Source organism: Suncus etruscus, chromosome 1 (assembly GCF_024139225.1).
Source record: "Suncus etruscus isolate mSunEtr1 chromosome 1, mSunEtr1.pri.cur, whole genome shotgun sequence".
Classification (NCBI taxonomy): domain Eukaryota; kingdom Metazoa; phylum Chordata; class Mammalia; order Eulipotyphla; family Soricidae; genus Suncus; species Suncus etruscus.
This window is the reverse complement of record NC_064848.1, coordinates 155,877,825-155,893,381: the sequence shown is the minus strand read 5'-3', so window position 1 is coordinate 155,893,381 and position 15,557 is coordinate 155,877,825. Positions and strand designations below refer to the sequence as shown.

The window sequence follows — 15,557 nt, the reverse complement described above, 5'->3', positions numbered from 1 at the left end:
TCTTTTGTCTCTGAGAATTATTGTAAAAATGTCTTTTATTTTTCTTAAAACCCATAAATGAGTGAGTCTATTCTGTAGAAAGGATATATCTTAAAGAGAGGCCAGATAAATATCCTAAGAACCAAAAGATTATGAACTGAGACTGTTTAGAGGACAGGCTGGTTTCTTGTTACAAAAATTTAGTTTTCATAGAACTAGATAAACATTAAATCAGGATTTGCATAGACTTACTTCATATGTGAGGTAATGGGTTGAGAACATTTAATAGGAAGAGAGCAGTGAAAAAAAGTTGCTCTGCAATTGTTTAGATAAAATTGTTTTTGCAAGTATGAAAAAGCAAACAAAAAATGGACCAGTAAATAATTAATATTTACATCTCCTAAACTGAAAGACTCAAATGCCTTTCTGTTTTTATTTTTCTTCACTATTTGTTTTCCCAGTGGAGTCCCAAGTTCATTTTTTGAATAATCTTAAAAATATACCAAGGACTTTTTATTATCGCTAAACAAGAAATTTTCAGTACAGTGGTGGCTATTTTTCTTGAGAATATTTATGGACCATTTCTTGTTGCATTGTGCTCTAAGTAGAAGTGCTTTTGTTTGTTTTTGTTTTGAGGCCTCATTTGGCTATGCTCAGGGTTTACTCCAGGCAGTGCTTGGGAAACAATATGTGATGCTGGGGATCAAATTCAGGTCTGCAATGTGCAAGTCAAGCATCCTGCCTTCTACAGCATCAAGTAAAGATCTTTTTACACAGGAACTTTGACTTTACATAAAAAATTTTATGAGTATATTTCCCACTGTATCTTGAGTTTATCTAGGATTGAGCTCTCAAAACCCTGTCTTCTGATATGATTCTATGTTAATGACACCCTGCAAGGTAAGCAAAATTGGTCTGACTCTTGTTTATTGTCTACTAGACTTGCTTGGCTTGATGCTGAGACTTCTAAAAGATTGAAAGAATTGGAAGAATTAAAAGCTGAAGAAGTGGAAAAGATGAAAAGGCAAAGGTAAATATGTGTTTCTGAAGCAGAGAAAGATAAAAGACCTATTCCATAAAATCAAGCTATTCTAACAACTAATTGAGAAGGTTTAGAGGCATAGCACACTTCTGTTTATTGACTGCCTGATTATAGACTTTGAAATCAATTAACATACCTATAATGAAGCTAAGATTGAATAAAAGACTCCTTACTATGAGGACAGTTGGATTGACTGTTGATGCTGAAGCTTCAAGAACAACAAAGGAATTGAATAATCTCAAGACAGAATCGATAGGCTTTAAAAAAAATGATGTTTGTATCTATTTCTGAGGAAGTCAAGTGAATGTTTACTTACTGTATTTGCCGGCGTATAAGACAACCCTTCAACCCATGAAAAACTTCCTAAAAGTCTTAAAAGTAAGTTACTTCTTAAAAGTAAAGGGTGCAGATCACTCATCCCTGAACCTGGAACAAGTTTCAGCATGCCGTATACCAGCATATAATATGACTCCCAACTTTTAGGAAGTTTTTCATGGGTTGAAGGGTTGTTTTATACACCGGCAAATACGGTATTTTAATTGGTCTAGGCAGTTTTACCATTATTGGGTCTGTCAACACCTTATGGATGAATGAGTAAATGAAGGATGGATAAATAATAGCTTATCTGGGAACAAAGAGATAGCACCGTTTCAGGACGTTTGCCTTGCATGCAACTAACCCAGGACAGATGGTGGTTCGATTCCTGGCATCCTGTATGGTCCCCTGAGCCAGCCAGGGGTAATTTCTGTGTGCAGAGCCAGGAGTAACAGGTGTTACACCAACTAGGTGTGACCCAAAACAAAAACAAAAACAAAAATAATAGCTTCTTATCTGTGTCACTTGCACAGTATTTGCTAGGATTTTTTTTCTGGTCTTGGCAGTATTTTTTTGGGGGGAGGGGTTCATACCCAGTGGCACACACTCAGCGGTTACTGCTGGCTCTGTGCTCAGAAATGGCTCTGGGCGGGCTTGGAGGACCATATGGGATGCCAGGATTTGAACCACCATCCATTCTGGATCTGCAGTGTGCAAGGCAAGTGTGCTACAGCTGTGCTATCCGGCTCCAATACTATTTATTTTTAACTTTTTAAAATTGAATTACTATGAATTACAGAGTTACAAAGTTAATTTATGATTGAGTTTCAGGGCCGGAGTGATAGAACAGTGGGTAAGGCATTTGCCTTGGACATGGCCAACCTGCGTTCAATCCCTGGCATCCCATATGATCCCTCAAGCCTGCCTGGAATAATTTCTGAGTAAAGAGCCAGGAGTTACCCCTGAGCACTACTGGGTGTGGCCCCCAAATCAAAAAATATATATTTAGGGTCCGGAGAGATAGCACAGCGGCGTTTGCCTTGCAAGCAGCCGATCCAGGACCTAAGGTGGTTGGTTCGAATCCCGGTGTCCCTTATGGTCCCCCGTGGCTGCCAGGAGCTATTTCTGAGCAGACAGCCAGGAGTAACCCCTGAGCACTGCTGGGTGTGGCCCAAAAACCAATATATATATATATAAATTAAAAAATATGTATATATTGTTGAGGCTCAGGCATACAGCGTTCCAACATGAATTCTTTCAGTATCTCCACTAAATGTCCTTAGTTTCCTTCCCCCATTTTGACTTGTCTCTATAGCAGGCATTATTTTCTCCTTTTTCCCCCCTTTTAGGTACTGTGGTTTTCCACGTTGTTACTGATAATGGCATTATGCACGTCACTTTACCTCCTTTCAGCACCTAGTCCTAGTCCAGAATGATCACTTTTTTTTTTTTTTTTTTTTTTTTTTTTTTTTTGGTTTTTGGGCCACACCCAGCAGTGCTCAGGGGTTACTCCTGGCTGTCTGCTCAGAAATAGCTCCTGGCAGGCACGGGGGACCATATGGGACACCGGGATTCGAACCAACCACCTTTGGTCCTGGATTGACTGCTTGCAAGGCAAACGCCGCTGTGCTATCTCTTCGGGCCCCACTTTTCTCTATCATTGTCATAGTGGTCTCTTTCCTAATCTTTACCCATTAGTAAGGTTCCTATGAAGAGCTAGTTCTTCTGTTCTTTGCTTTCCCTCTACTATGTTTTGTTATATCCCACATATGAATAAGATCATTCTGTCTGTCCCTCTCCCTCTAACTTATTTCACTTCAGTATTATATCAGATCCATTCATGTATCTGCAAATAGCATGATTTCATTTTATGGTGAGTAGTATTTCATTGTGTATATGTACCATAGGTTAAGTTATTTGTTCTTGGGCACTTCAGTTATTTCCAGATTTTAGCTATTGTGAATAGTGCTGCATGTGTACATGTTGTGTTTATGGGCCTAGGAGTAGAATTACTGAGTTGAATGGAAGCTTAATTCATATTGCTTTTCCAGATTTCTATACCAGTTGACATTTCTACCAGTATTGAATGAAAGTCCCTTTATCCAGGCCAACATTTGTTTTTGTTCTTTGATTGTTGTTCTTTGAGTTTTGTGCCACACTTATAGGGAGTGCCAGGGATCGAACTTGGGTAGTCCACATGCAAGGCAAACACCCAACCCGCTGTGTTATCACTCTGGCACCCTGTAGAGACCACCTGCCTGAGACTGAGAGAGAGGGAAAGAAACCAAGTATCTTCTGTATTCCTCCTGGAGTCTGAGGCCTGCTGCTGCCACCTGAGGGTTTGGAGGGGAGGGATTCACCAGTCAGATGTAGCAGCCCCCCTCCCCCGGGGAGGCTTGGGTTTAAAGAAGAAAGAGAAAGGAAAAGATACAAAGCAGGCAGCATGTCTTCAGTGCTTTTTTTCTCTTTTATCTCTGCCCCCCCCCCCCGCCCCCCTGAAAGCTGGCAAGTGCTGCTCTGGACACTATCCTGAGGCCCCTGCAAAGATCCAAGTTTTTCCTTTTATATCCAGCATGACAAGAGGGCATATCCAGGGGGCATGTCCAGGTCCACCTGTCATTCAATGGTTTATCCAAGGGACATGTCTAAGTCCAGCTGCCATACATCAACAGCACCCTCTTTTTTTTTTTTAATGAATTTGTCTGTGATATGAGGTGATATGATTGCTATTTTAGTTTGCATTGCCCTGATGATTAATGATACAGAGCTTTTTTTTTTCGCATGCCTTTTGGTCGTTTGTATTTCTTTAATTTCTGTTGATCTTTTCTCCACATTTTTTGATGTGGTTGGATTTTTTTTTCTTGTAAAGTTCTACCAGTGTTTTATATACCTTGGATATTAACCCTTCATTGGATGAGTGGTGGGTGATATAACTTCTCCCTGCTTTAGTATTCTGATCATCATTTTCTTTGAGGTGCAGAAACTTCTTAATGTCCTATTTGTTTGTCTTTGCTTCTGCATGACTGGACAGTGGCACCTCATCCTTAAAAATGCCTCTAACTTCAATGTCACGAAGCTTCAGGTCTGATATAGAGGGCATTAAATAATTGTGCATGGTGCTAGAAAGAGGTTTTAGAGGTAAAGTTTTTATTTATCAATGGGAATTGAATACAAGATTTGCTGTGAATTTATAATTAATGGCTTTGACTGTTGTAGAAAGTTCCTTCAATTCCCATTTTATTGAGTTGTTATCATGAATTGGGTGCTGGATCCTATTAGTGTTTCTTTCATTGTTTCTTTGAGTATCTTAAACATTGTCAACTTTTCCATAGTAATTTGCATTCTGAAAGTGTTTCTTGTATGTTGTATAGCTAAGTGACTAGCATGTCAATGTATGCACATTGTGAGATGTGAAGATGTGAAGTTACATACATTCACATCAGCCATGCACTTGGTAGGGGTCCTTAATCCAGACTCAGAAATGAATGAACAGATAGATAAATACCTTTATACTGTGTGCCTTTGATTCTGTAATTTTGTTTTTGAAATGTTTTCTTTTTTAGTTTTGTTGTGAGAGTGGGCCAAACTCAGTAGTGCTCAGGTCTTATTACTGACTGAGCTTAGGGATCAGTCCTGTCAGGATCTTGGCACCTTATGGAATGCTAGAGATCGAACCCAGCTAGTGCACATGCACGGCAAATACCCTACTATCTCTCTGGTTCTGGGTTTTATATATATATTTTTTTTATATTTATATTTATATATGTAAATATATATATTTTATGGAGTTTATATGATAACAAAACAAGTACAGTTTGGCAGTACTTGGGTGCTCAGGGGAATCTCTCAGTGCCACCAGCTATAGAACCTAGGCCTCCTGCATGCAAGGTATTTCCTTTTGAGCTATCTCTCCAGCCCTAGACAATTTGTCTTGCCTCAACTTGGAATGCATAAATTGTATGGGTTATTAAAAGCCTTTTTACCAAGTGACTTACTTCCTTCAGTTCTATAAAATATTCTTGCCTTGTTTTGTAGTTTTTCTTTGTCTTCTTTTTTTACTTTTCTAGACTGCTATTTATTTTAGACTTCCTGAATTGGTCCTCTACTTTCTTAAATTTTTTTCCCTTTTATCTTCTTTTTTTTTCCCATCATTTTTCTCTCCTTCCCTCCTATCCACAAGATTTCTTTAGACTTTTCAAGTCTGCTACAAGTCTGCTATTTCTGCTACATTGTTGTAGATTTTAAGAGCCCTTTTATATTTCTAAAAATCTTCTGTTTATAGTTTCCTATTCTTTTTGGATACAATCTACAGATATATATCTTTTGATATATTCTAAGTATATTAACAATATCTCCCACCTTTCTTTGCCCTGCCTAATTTCTCTCTTATCCTTGATCATATAACTTGGCTACCTTATGATGTTTAAATGTAGGGTACTGATTACTTATTAAAAGCTCTGGGCATGTGACTTGGAAATTAGTATTTGAGTTTCAGCTTTTAAAAAATTGTTGTGTAATTTTTAGCATTATTGTATTTGTAATAATGACACAGATGAGTAAGATTCTTTGTTTTTTAAGTAAAATCCATAGTCATCAGTGCTTGGCCTAGTGATATGGTACTGATGGTTGAGTAGTTGGGCTTAGTTCTGGGTGGTGGAAGCCACCAGAGCCACCCTTATAGTGCACAGAGGCACTCCCATTGGTGGGGGGATAGTGGTTATGGTGTGGAGATTGAATTTAAAGTTTGAACATGCAAAGTATGAACTCTTTTCAGCCATGATCCCAGCAGTTTTTGACAAAAATATATAACTTCAGTAGCCAATATCCTAATCAAGGAAAAGAATATATATATATATATGTATATGTATATATGTATGTATGTATATATATATATATGTATATATATATATATATATTTAAACATCGTGATTACAAACATGACTGTAGTGGAGTTTTGGTCACAAAAAGAACACTTCCCTTTATCAGTACAACACTCCCACCACCAATTCACCCTATAACCCTCCACCCATACCCCCTGCCTGTATTCAACACAGGCATTCTACTTCTCTCACTCATTAACATTGTCATGGTAGTTTAGTTGTTAGTGTTCTAACTGCACTCACCCCTCCTTGAGGTGAGCTTCATATTGTGACCAACTCTTCTGGCCCTCATCTCTGGGCATTATTACAATAATGTGGAAAAGAATATGTTTAATCAGCCTGGAAAACTTCCACATGTCCTTGTTGACCTCTGTTCCACCAATTTTAGGGTTTAAATATTTAAGGGACTGGGCCCACAACCAACAGTACCTTGTGCTTACTCCTGGCTCTGTGCTCAGGGATCACTCCTAACAGGGCTGAGGAACCATATACCACGTGGTGCCAGGGATCTAACCCCAGTTGTTCCTTGCAAGCAAACATCCTACCCATTGTATTATTGTTCCAGCTCCATCAGCCACTTAATTTACCCTAGGGGTAGTTTTGCCTATTTTTTTGTACTTCATAGAATTAGAATTAACAGGATCTAATCCTTTCTTGTTGTTTTTGAGCTACAACTCACAATACTCAGGTTTACTCCAGTCTCTGCCCTCAAGAATCACTCCTGGTGAGTTTCTGTGACCATATGGGATTTCAGAGATTGAGCCTAGGTCTGCCGTGTGCAAGGCAAGCATTCTACCTGCTGTACTATCTCTCAAGTCCAAGATCTGTTCCTTTATGCCTTGCTGCTTTTCCCTAACAAGAGAGTGAGATCCTTCACACTATGTATATATGAGACTAGATGGAATGTTACTCCATGTACAGATACCCACAGTATATTTATTTATTTATTTATTTATTTATTTATTTATTTATTTTTTTTTTTTTTTTTTTTTGGTTTTTGGGCCACACCTGGCGGTGCTCAGGGGTTACTCCTGGCTGTCTGCTCAGAAATAGCTCCTGGCAGGCACGGGGGACCATATGGGACACCGGGATTCGAACCAACCACCTTTGGTCCTGGATCGGCTGCTTGCAAGGCAAACGCCGCTGTGCTATCTCTCCGGGCCCTTATTTATTTTTTTTGTAAACAACATTGGGGCTGTTTTCTATTGAAATAGGAATTCCTAGTATGAATAAAGCCACTATAATAAATTCTTAAACAAGTTTTTCAGACATATGCTTTCATTTTTCTTGGGTAAGTAACTCAGTAGAATTTCTAGGTCAGAGGATATGCAGATGTTTTAAGTTTATAAAATTGACTAAAAGTTCCCTAATAGTACAGGTGGGGGTAGGGTGGGGAGGAAGGAGATTTGGGATATTGGTGATGGGAATGTTGCACTGGTGAAGGGGGGGTGTTCTTTACATGACTGAAACCCAACTACAATCATATTTGTAATCAAGGTGTTTAAATAAAGATATTAATTTAAAAATAAGTTCCATAATAGTACTACTTTTTACTCATCAGCACAGTGAAGACCATTTCTTATTCTGGATCACATTTGTCTTTTAAATTGTAGCCCCGTATGCTTTTTATTTACATTTCTTGGATGATTATTGATCAGCACCTTTCCTGGTACTCATTATGAAGCTTGTTCAGCTATTTTTGCCCATTCTTCATTGCTTTTAAAATTATTAGTTAATTTTTTCTGGATATGTACAGCTATACCACTCTTCCACATTCCCAATATAACTAAAGCCCAGATCCTTGTTACCTCATTACTTCCCTTTCTCATCTTCTACTTTCCCACCTTGATCCTAGACTGAGGTCAAAGGTGATCTAGGCAATCCCTCTAGCCCCTCTTTACTATGCATTTTTAATGTAATTATTTTATAACTACAGGTAAGTGTTTTGTCTTTGTTCTTCTGGCTTCATTCAACATGATGTCTTCTACTTCCAACTAGACTGCAGCAAATTGCATGAGTCCATCATTCCTCACAGCTGCATAAAATTTTATTTTGTATTTGTACCACATCTTCATAATTCATTCATCTTCCGTTGGATACCTCAGCTGATTCCATATCTTAGCTGTTGTACTCATTCAGCAGTGAATAATGTCATGCATATGTCCTTTTGAATGAACATATTTCAGTCCTAAATGTGGAAACTGTAAAAGTGGAACTACTGGGTCATATGGCAGCTCAATTTTGAGTTTATTGAGAACTCTGCATACCATTTTCCACAGGGATTGAGCCAAACATTTCCACCAGCAATGGATAAGAGTTTCGTTTTAACCACATCCCTGACAGCACAGATTGTTCCTACTGTTTTTGATATATTCCTTCTGACTGGTGTGAAATTATATCTCATTGTAGTCTTGATTTGGATTTCTCTAATGATAAATGAAGCTGAGAACTTTTTTTGGGGGGTTGGGCCACACCCATTGACGCACAGGGATTACTCCTGGCTTGGGGGACCATTTGGGATGCTGAGGGAATCGAACCGTGGTCTGTTCTAGGCTAGCGTGGGCAAGGCGACACCTCACCACTTGTACCACCACTCCGGCCCTGGATTTTCTTTCCTGATCAATCCAGCTACTTTCTTTTTATAGGGTAGTTTAGTACATTGACATTGAGAGAGATTATTGGTATAAAGCTTTGTGTTGCCATTTTTGTTTGTGAGTCTGGAATCTAGTTATTTTTGCAAGAGCCTATTTGTCTTTTATAGGCAGTCTTTCAATATTTCTGCAAGATTATTTTAGCTGTCACAAATGCTGCCAGTCCTTGTTTATCTGAAGATTCTTATCCCTTCCTAAAGTCTAAATGATAGCTTTGCATGGTAGTGGATTTTAGGCTAGAAGATCTTTATAAATTCAATATTTTGAATATGGCATTCCACTCTTTCCAGGCTTATAAGATATCATATGGAAGATCTATTGCTATTCTTACGTTGTTTTTATATGACAATTTTCTTTTCTCACTGTTTTAAATAGTCTTTTGATTTTACTATTATGATTTTAACATTATGTGTCTTGGTGGTGTTTTTGTTTGTTTTGTCTGTTTTGTTTGCTCTTTGCACCTTTGCTCTTGAATCTGTGCAAGAGCCTCTCCAAAGATCAGGGAAATTCTTCCACCAGCTCTTCTTTCCCTTTCTCTTAATCCTCTCCTATGGTATTCTTATGATTTAATGATTATTCCTCTTTCCTGTTATCTGCCTCAGATCTTAAATTCTCTTCCACTCATTTACTTTTCTTATCCTTTGTCGGTGATGGCAGCAATTTTGTATAATATATTACTGATACTTCATTTTGAATTCATAACTATGGCTTACTATTGTATTTTTTTAACTCTTTCAGTTCCATTTCTATGGGCTCCTTAATACCTCAGATTGTTCATCTTTGAGTTGGTTGGAGTTTTCTTCCAGTGATTGCTTTATTTCCATGTCCATCACAGTATACATGGAGTTAAGTTCCTCATTGAAGAGGACTGAGGCATTCTTTGAGATTGCTGGTTTGTGGGAATTTCTGTCTGCTAGAGCAAGTGAATCCCTTTGTTTTCCAGTTCTTAAAGATTTATGAGTGTAGGGGCCGGAGCAATAGCACAGCAGTAGGGCATTGCCTTTCATGCGGCTGATCCTGTATGGACCTCGGTTCCATCCCTGGCGTCACATATGGTCTCCCAAGCCAGGAGTGATTTTTGATTGCATAGCCAGGAGTAACCCCTGAGCGTCACCAGACTGGGTGTGGCCCAAAATTTAAAAAAAAATAAAAAAGATTTATGAGTGTTGTAATTTGAACTTCAGATTTCCCTTATCTGACATTTTATCTAGTTCATTTTTTTCAGCAAGTGGTTGCACCTTACAATCTTAATCTAACAATTTTTTGCCCATAACATGCTATTTTAGTGGTCATGTAGATGATTAATATTCCACTTGCATAGTAGGGTTATTACAGAAGTATTTGAGAAAAAATATAACCAACAATCCTTTAGAGTTGGGGTTAAAGGAGGTGGAATTTTAACGTGTATGTGGTGGTAGCTTCACAGACCCATGGTCCATAGGACACAGAAAAAGGTCACAATGCAGGGGTAATGGGGCAGGAAGCATTGATACACTTAGATGATGAAAAAGGCTAGCATCAGTATTATGGGTCCTGAGTCTGTAGTGATGTGTCCTGGCTTCCAGAGCTGGGCAGTGGAGTGGAGGCAGAACTTTCATATTCTACAGAACAGAACAAGAAGGTCTTTTTTCTTGTTCAACAAGCATTTTCTTTTTTTTTTTTTTTTTTTTGGTTTTTTGGGCCACACCCGGTGACGCTCAGGGGTTACTCCTGACTATGCACTCAGAAGTCACTCCTGGCTTGGGGGACCATATGGGACGCCGGGGATCGAACCGCGGTCCATCCTAGGCTAGCGCAGGCAAGGCAGGCACCTTACCTCTAGCGCCACCGCCCGGCCCCAGCATTTTCTTTTTAAATAAAATAAGAAATCATCAATCATTGTTATGCTGTGGTTTCAAGGCAATTTCTTACTTTCTTCTAAATGCTATCCTCTGGCCCCTCTTTTTATTTTTTTTATAGATTCTTCACTTCTTTAGTTAACTTGACTCCAAGGTATTTGAATTTCTGTGGTGTTATTGTGAAAGAGAGTTTTTAACTGTTTATTTCTTCTTTATCATTTATATATAAGGCCATTGTACATTATTTTGTTACCTGCCGCTTTGCTATATGAATTTGTTGTTTCTGGGAGCATTTTGGTAGTCTTTAGGATTTTCTAAGTATAGTATCATGTCATTTGTAAACGGTGAGAGCTTGACTTCTTCCTTTCCTATCTAGATGCCCTTGATATCTTTTTCTTGCCTAATTGCTATTGCAGGTATTTCCAGTACTATATTGAATAGGAGTGCAGAGAGAGGGCAGCCTTGACTTGTGCCAGTCTTAGGGGAAAGGCTTTCAGTTTTCCCCCATTGAGTATAATATTTGCCATGGGCTTGTGATAAATGGCTTTGACTATATTGAGAAAAGTTCCTTCCATTCCCATCTTGTTGAGAGGTTTTAGCATTAAATGGGTGTTGGACATTATCAAATGCTTTCTCAGCTTCTATTGATATGATCATATGGTTTTAAATTTTCTTTTTGTTGGTGTGGTGTATTATGTTAATTGATTTGCATATGATGAACCATCCTTGCAACTCTGGAATAAATCTTGGTTATGGTGTATGACTTTCTTGGTGAGGTATTAGATCCTATTTGCTAGGATTTTGTTAAGAATCCTTGCACAGCCACGTGCAAGGCAAACACCCTACCGCTGCACCACCGCTCCAGCCCCAGGAGTGTGATTTCTCCCTGTTGTACATGTCTCTTAATTATTAGGAAATGTCCATTCTTGTTTCATAAATTTTTAAGTCTAAAGTCCATATCATCTGTGATAAGTATGGCCATTCCAGTCTTTTTTTTTTTTGTTTTGTTTTGTTTTTTGTTTTGTTTTGTTTTTGGGCCACACCCTGCGGCGCTCAGGGGTTACTCCTGGCTGTCTGCTCAGAAATAGCTCCTGGCAGGCACGGGGGACCATATGGGACACCGGGATTTGAACCAACCACCTTTGGTCCTGGATCGGCTGCTTGCAAAGCAAACGCCGCTGTGCTATCTCTCCGGGCCCATTCCAGTCTTTTTAAGGAAGTTATTTGTTTGAATGATTGTCCTCCAACCTTTGAATTTAAGTCTATGTTTATTCGAGCGATTCTAGTGTTTCTTGTAGGCAGCAAAATGTTGGATTCAGCTTTTTTTTTTTTTTTTGTGGTTTTTGGGTCCACCCGGCTTTGCTCAGGGGTTATTCCTGGCTCCATGCTCAGAAATTGCTCCTGGCAGGCACAGGGGACCATATGGGACGCCAGGATTCGAACCGATGACCTTCTGCACGAAAGGCAAATGCCTTACCTCCATGCTATCTCTCCGGCCCCGGATTCAGCTTTTTGATCCATTTTATCACTCTGTGTCTTTGAACAGGTGTATTTAGTCTATTGACGTTGAGAGAGATGATTGTCATTGGATTTAGTGTCATCTTTTGGTAGGAGTTTGGTATGTCTTCTCATGTCTTATTTTAAAGTAGATCTTTCAGTTTATCCTTTAAGGCTAGTTTTTTTGGGGGAGGGGGTTGGTTTTGGGGCCACACCCGGCAGCGCTCAGGGGTTACTCCTGGCTATCTGCTCAGAAATAGCTCCTGGCAGGCACAGGGGACCATGTGGGATGCCGGGATTCAAACCAACCATCTTAGGTCCTGGATCGGCTGCTTGAAAGGCAAACACCGCAGTGGCCCCTTAAGGCTAGTTTTAAGTCTGTATAGTTCCTAAGCTGTTGTTCATCCATGAAGCTGTGTATCTTTCCTTCAAACCTGAATGTAAGTCTGGCTGGGTGAAGTACTCTTAGTGATGCTTTCATTTTATTGAGTTTTGTCACTATATTTCACCACTGCCTTCAGGCCTTGAGAGATTCTTATGACAAGTCTGCAATAAATCTTAGTGATTGTCCTTTGAATGTAATTTCCCTTTTTGATCTTGCTGCTTTCAGTATTCCTTCCCAATCTATGAGGTTTGTCATTGTGTTTAGGATGTGTCTTGGGGTGCTTTTCTTTGGATCTCTTTTGGCTGGTACTCTTTGGGCATGTAGGATTTAGTTGCATGCACTCTAACTCTGGGAGTTTATCTACGATGATGTCCTTGCTTATTCAAACTTCATGGCGTTTTCTTCCTGGATCTCTGAGACTCCAGTGATTCTTATGTTTCTGTTGAATTTATCAAAGATTTCTATTTTTGTCTGTTTCCATTCTTTGAGGACTTTTCCCATTGTCTAATCATTTGCTTTGAGGCTCTTTTCCAGCCTCTTCTGTTATGTGGAGTTGTTATGCATCTCTTCTTCCAGCTCACTGATTCTGTCTTCTGCTGCTGTTACTCTGTTGAAGAGGTTTCTAGTGAGGTTTTCATTTCTCTACCAGTTTTTTCAGCCCTGTTATTTCAGTTTGAAGTTTTCTTTTTTTTTTTTTAATTATTTAAAGAAAATGCATTACATAGTTAACATAACTGATAATAATACATTTTAGGGAGACCAAAAGCAACATTTTTTAAAATAAAATAGAAAATTGAATAACTAAAGAGATGAAAGAGAAAGGAAAGAATATTTTTGAAAATTATTGACTCACAATGAATTCATTGAAGCACCAGCAGAAAGTTTAGTAAGCTCTTTTTTTTTTTTTTTAAATAAAAGGATGAGTTAAAAAAAAATACAATAATAACGGTGTGAGGGTGGCAGTTGTTGTTGTTTGCATTGGCCCAGCAAAATATGGGTAAAATGAAAGGAGAAAAAAAAAGCCTTAGCCTAAATACAAAGATACCTTATCCCTGAAGTTTTCTGGCATAAGACTGACTCTGGGTTCCAGGCATACTAGGTTGTCCAACCCCTGAGTCATTCTCTGTAGTCACAGTGAAATTTAGTTTGAAGTTTTTTAATTTCAACTCTCATGTGCTCTTGATTCTTACTTGTGGTACGTTCAGTTTGTTCCATGCTTTCTTTGAGTTCTATAAACATCTTCCATATTTCTTCTCTAATGTCCTTGTCTGAGAGGGAAACTAGGCAGTTGGTATTTTTCAGGTCATCAGAGCTACCATCTTCATCCTCTAAGCATTGGGGGGGGGCCCTGTGTTTTCCCAAGTTGTGATTGTAGTGTGATCTTTTCTATGTCCTGTGCAGGCATTTCTTGACTAGGAGGAGCCTTCGAATGTAGAGCAAAACGAAGTCCATGGCTCTTTGTCTTTGATTTGGATTCTGTTTCTCACCTGAGTGCTGCCCATGTGACTTAGGCTCCAAAAGCCTCACGCATCAACGTCCTCTGAGTCTGCCTGCAACCTTGTTGCTCTTATGCAGGTTCAGTTGTTCTTGGTTCCCAGTTCTCACCTGGGTGCTGCTATTGTACCTTCTGGCTCCAAAAGCCTCTGGGTCTGCCTCCTCCAACTTTGTTGCTCTTATGCTGGTTCAGCTGCTCTTCAGAGAAGAACTTTCTGATCTTATATCCCAGAAAGACGAGAACAGTTTGCCAGTGTCCTCAAGCTGCATTTGAGAACAGCCATGAATCTTATCACTCTTCTTTTAGCATTTACACTTATCCCCCAGTTTAGTGGGATTCTACAACTTCAGTTCTTATTTACATATCCTAGTCAAGAGACTCTTCCAGAGAATGAGCTGCCAGACTTCTATCTTTGGTCAGAGGCTAATTAGGTGAAGTAGGGAAAAGGACTTCGGGCTCAACTTCTCAAATAGCATTTGTTATGTCCACAACTGCTTCAAAACCTAGAAATCTTGGGGCTGGAGAGATAGCACAGTGGTTAGGCATATGTCTTGCAAGCAGCCGATCCAGTACAGACGGTGGTTCGAATACTGGCATCCCAGATGGTCCCCTGAGCCTGCCAGGATGATTTCTGAGTGCAGAGTCAAGAGTAGCCCCTGAGCGCCTCCGGGTATGACCCCCCCCCAAAAGCAAAAAACAAACAAACCCCTAGAAATCTTAAGTCAGCAATGCAAGTTGTGTTGAGTCTCATTTTTGGTTTTATTTAACTTGATTTTCTTATTCCAGCTCTTAGCACTTTTCTCTTTCAGTTCTCAAGCACTGTGTTTTTTTTCTTACTAGGTTTATGTCTCACTCAACTATTGTTGTGTTTGTGGGAGGATTAAAATTAGTTTTAAGTAGTCTTCTCTCTTTAGTTGTTTTGTCATCTATTATTCTTTAAAAAATGTACCTAGGCCTAGCATACTTCTTCAGGTTTATCAAGCTTTAAAGTTAACATGGAGTCAGCAGTACTCCATCACCTGGATGCTTGCTGGAAATGTAGACTCTGTCTTCATTGGTTCATCTGAATAGGAATCAGCATTTTGATATTCCAGAGGATTTATATGGACATTAACATCAGAGAAACTGGTTTTAGTCATTTTACTTCCCTTGCCATGATTTGTCCTTCCCTTTGGGGCGGTTCAGATTGCTCAGAAATATGAAAGAATATTTTCTTGCTTTTGACCTTAATTATAAATTTTTCTTTTCCCATAGAGTTTCTGCCAACCAGTTAGCAGACAAGGTAGAGATGGCGGTTTTTGAAAATTTGAAGCCTCTCCTGGTTAAGGCCCAGGTAATCTAGTTCATTTCATTTGTTTATCATGAGGAGTACTAGACTACAAAGAAATATGTAGAGGGCCCGGAGAGATAGCACAGCGGCGTTTGCCTTGCAAGCAGCCCATCCAGGACCAAAGGTGGAAGAAATATGTAGAATA

At 39.2% G+C, this 15,557-nt stretch overlaps 1 protein-coding gene across 1 annotated transcript in view; it reads left to right on the top strand.

Annotated features, from left to right (window-relative positions):
• Positions 1 to 15,557, top strand: part of KIAA0753 (KIAA0753 ortholog) — a 64,085-nt gene that overhangs the window by 24,231 nt on the left and 24,297 nt on the right. Inside the window, exons 11-12 of the mRNA XM_049786964.1 lie at positions 920 to 1,009; positions 15,337 to 15,415. Of these exons, the coding sequence (XP_049642921.1) occupies positions 920 to 1,009; positions 15,337 to 15,415 (169 nt within the window). The remainder of the gene's footprint in view (positions 1 to 919; positions 1,010 to 15,336; positions 15,416 to 15,557) is intronic.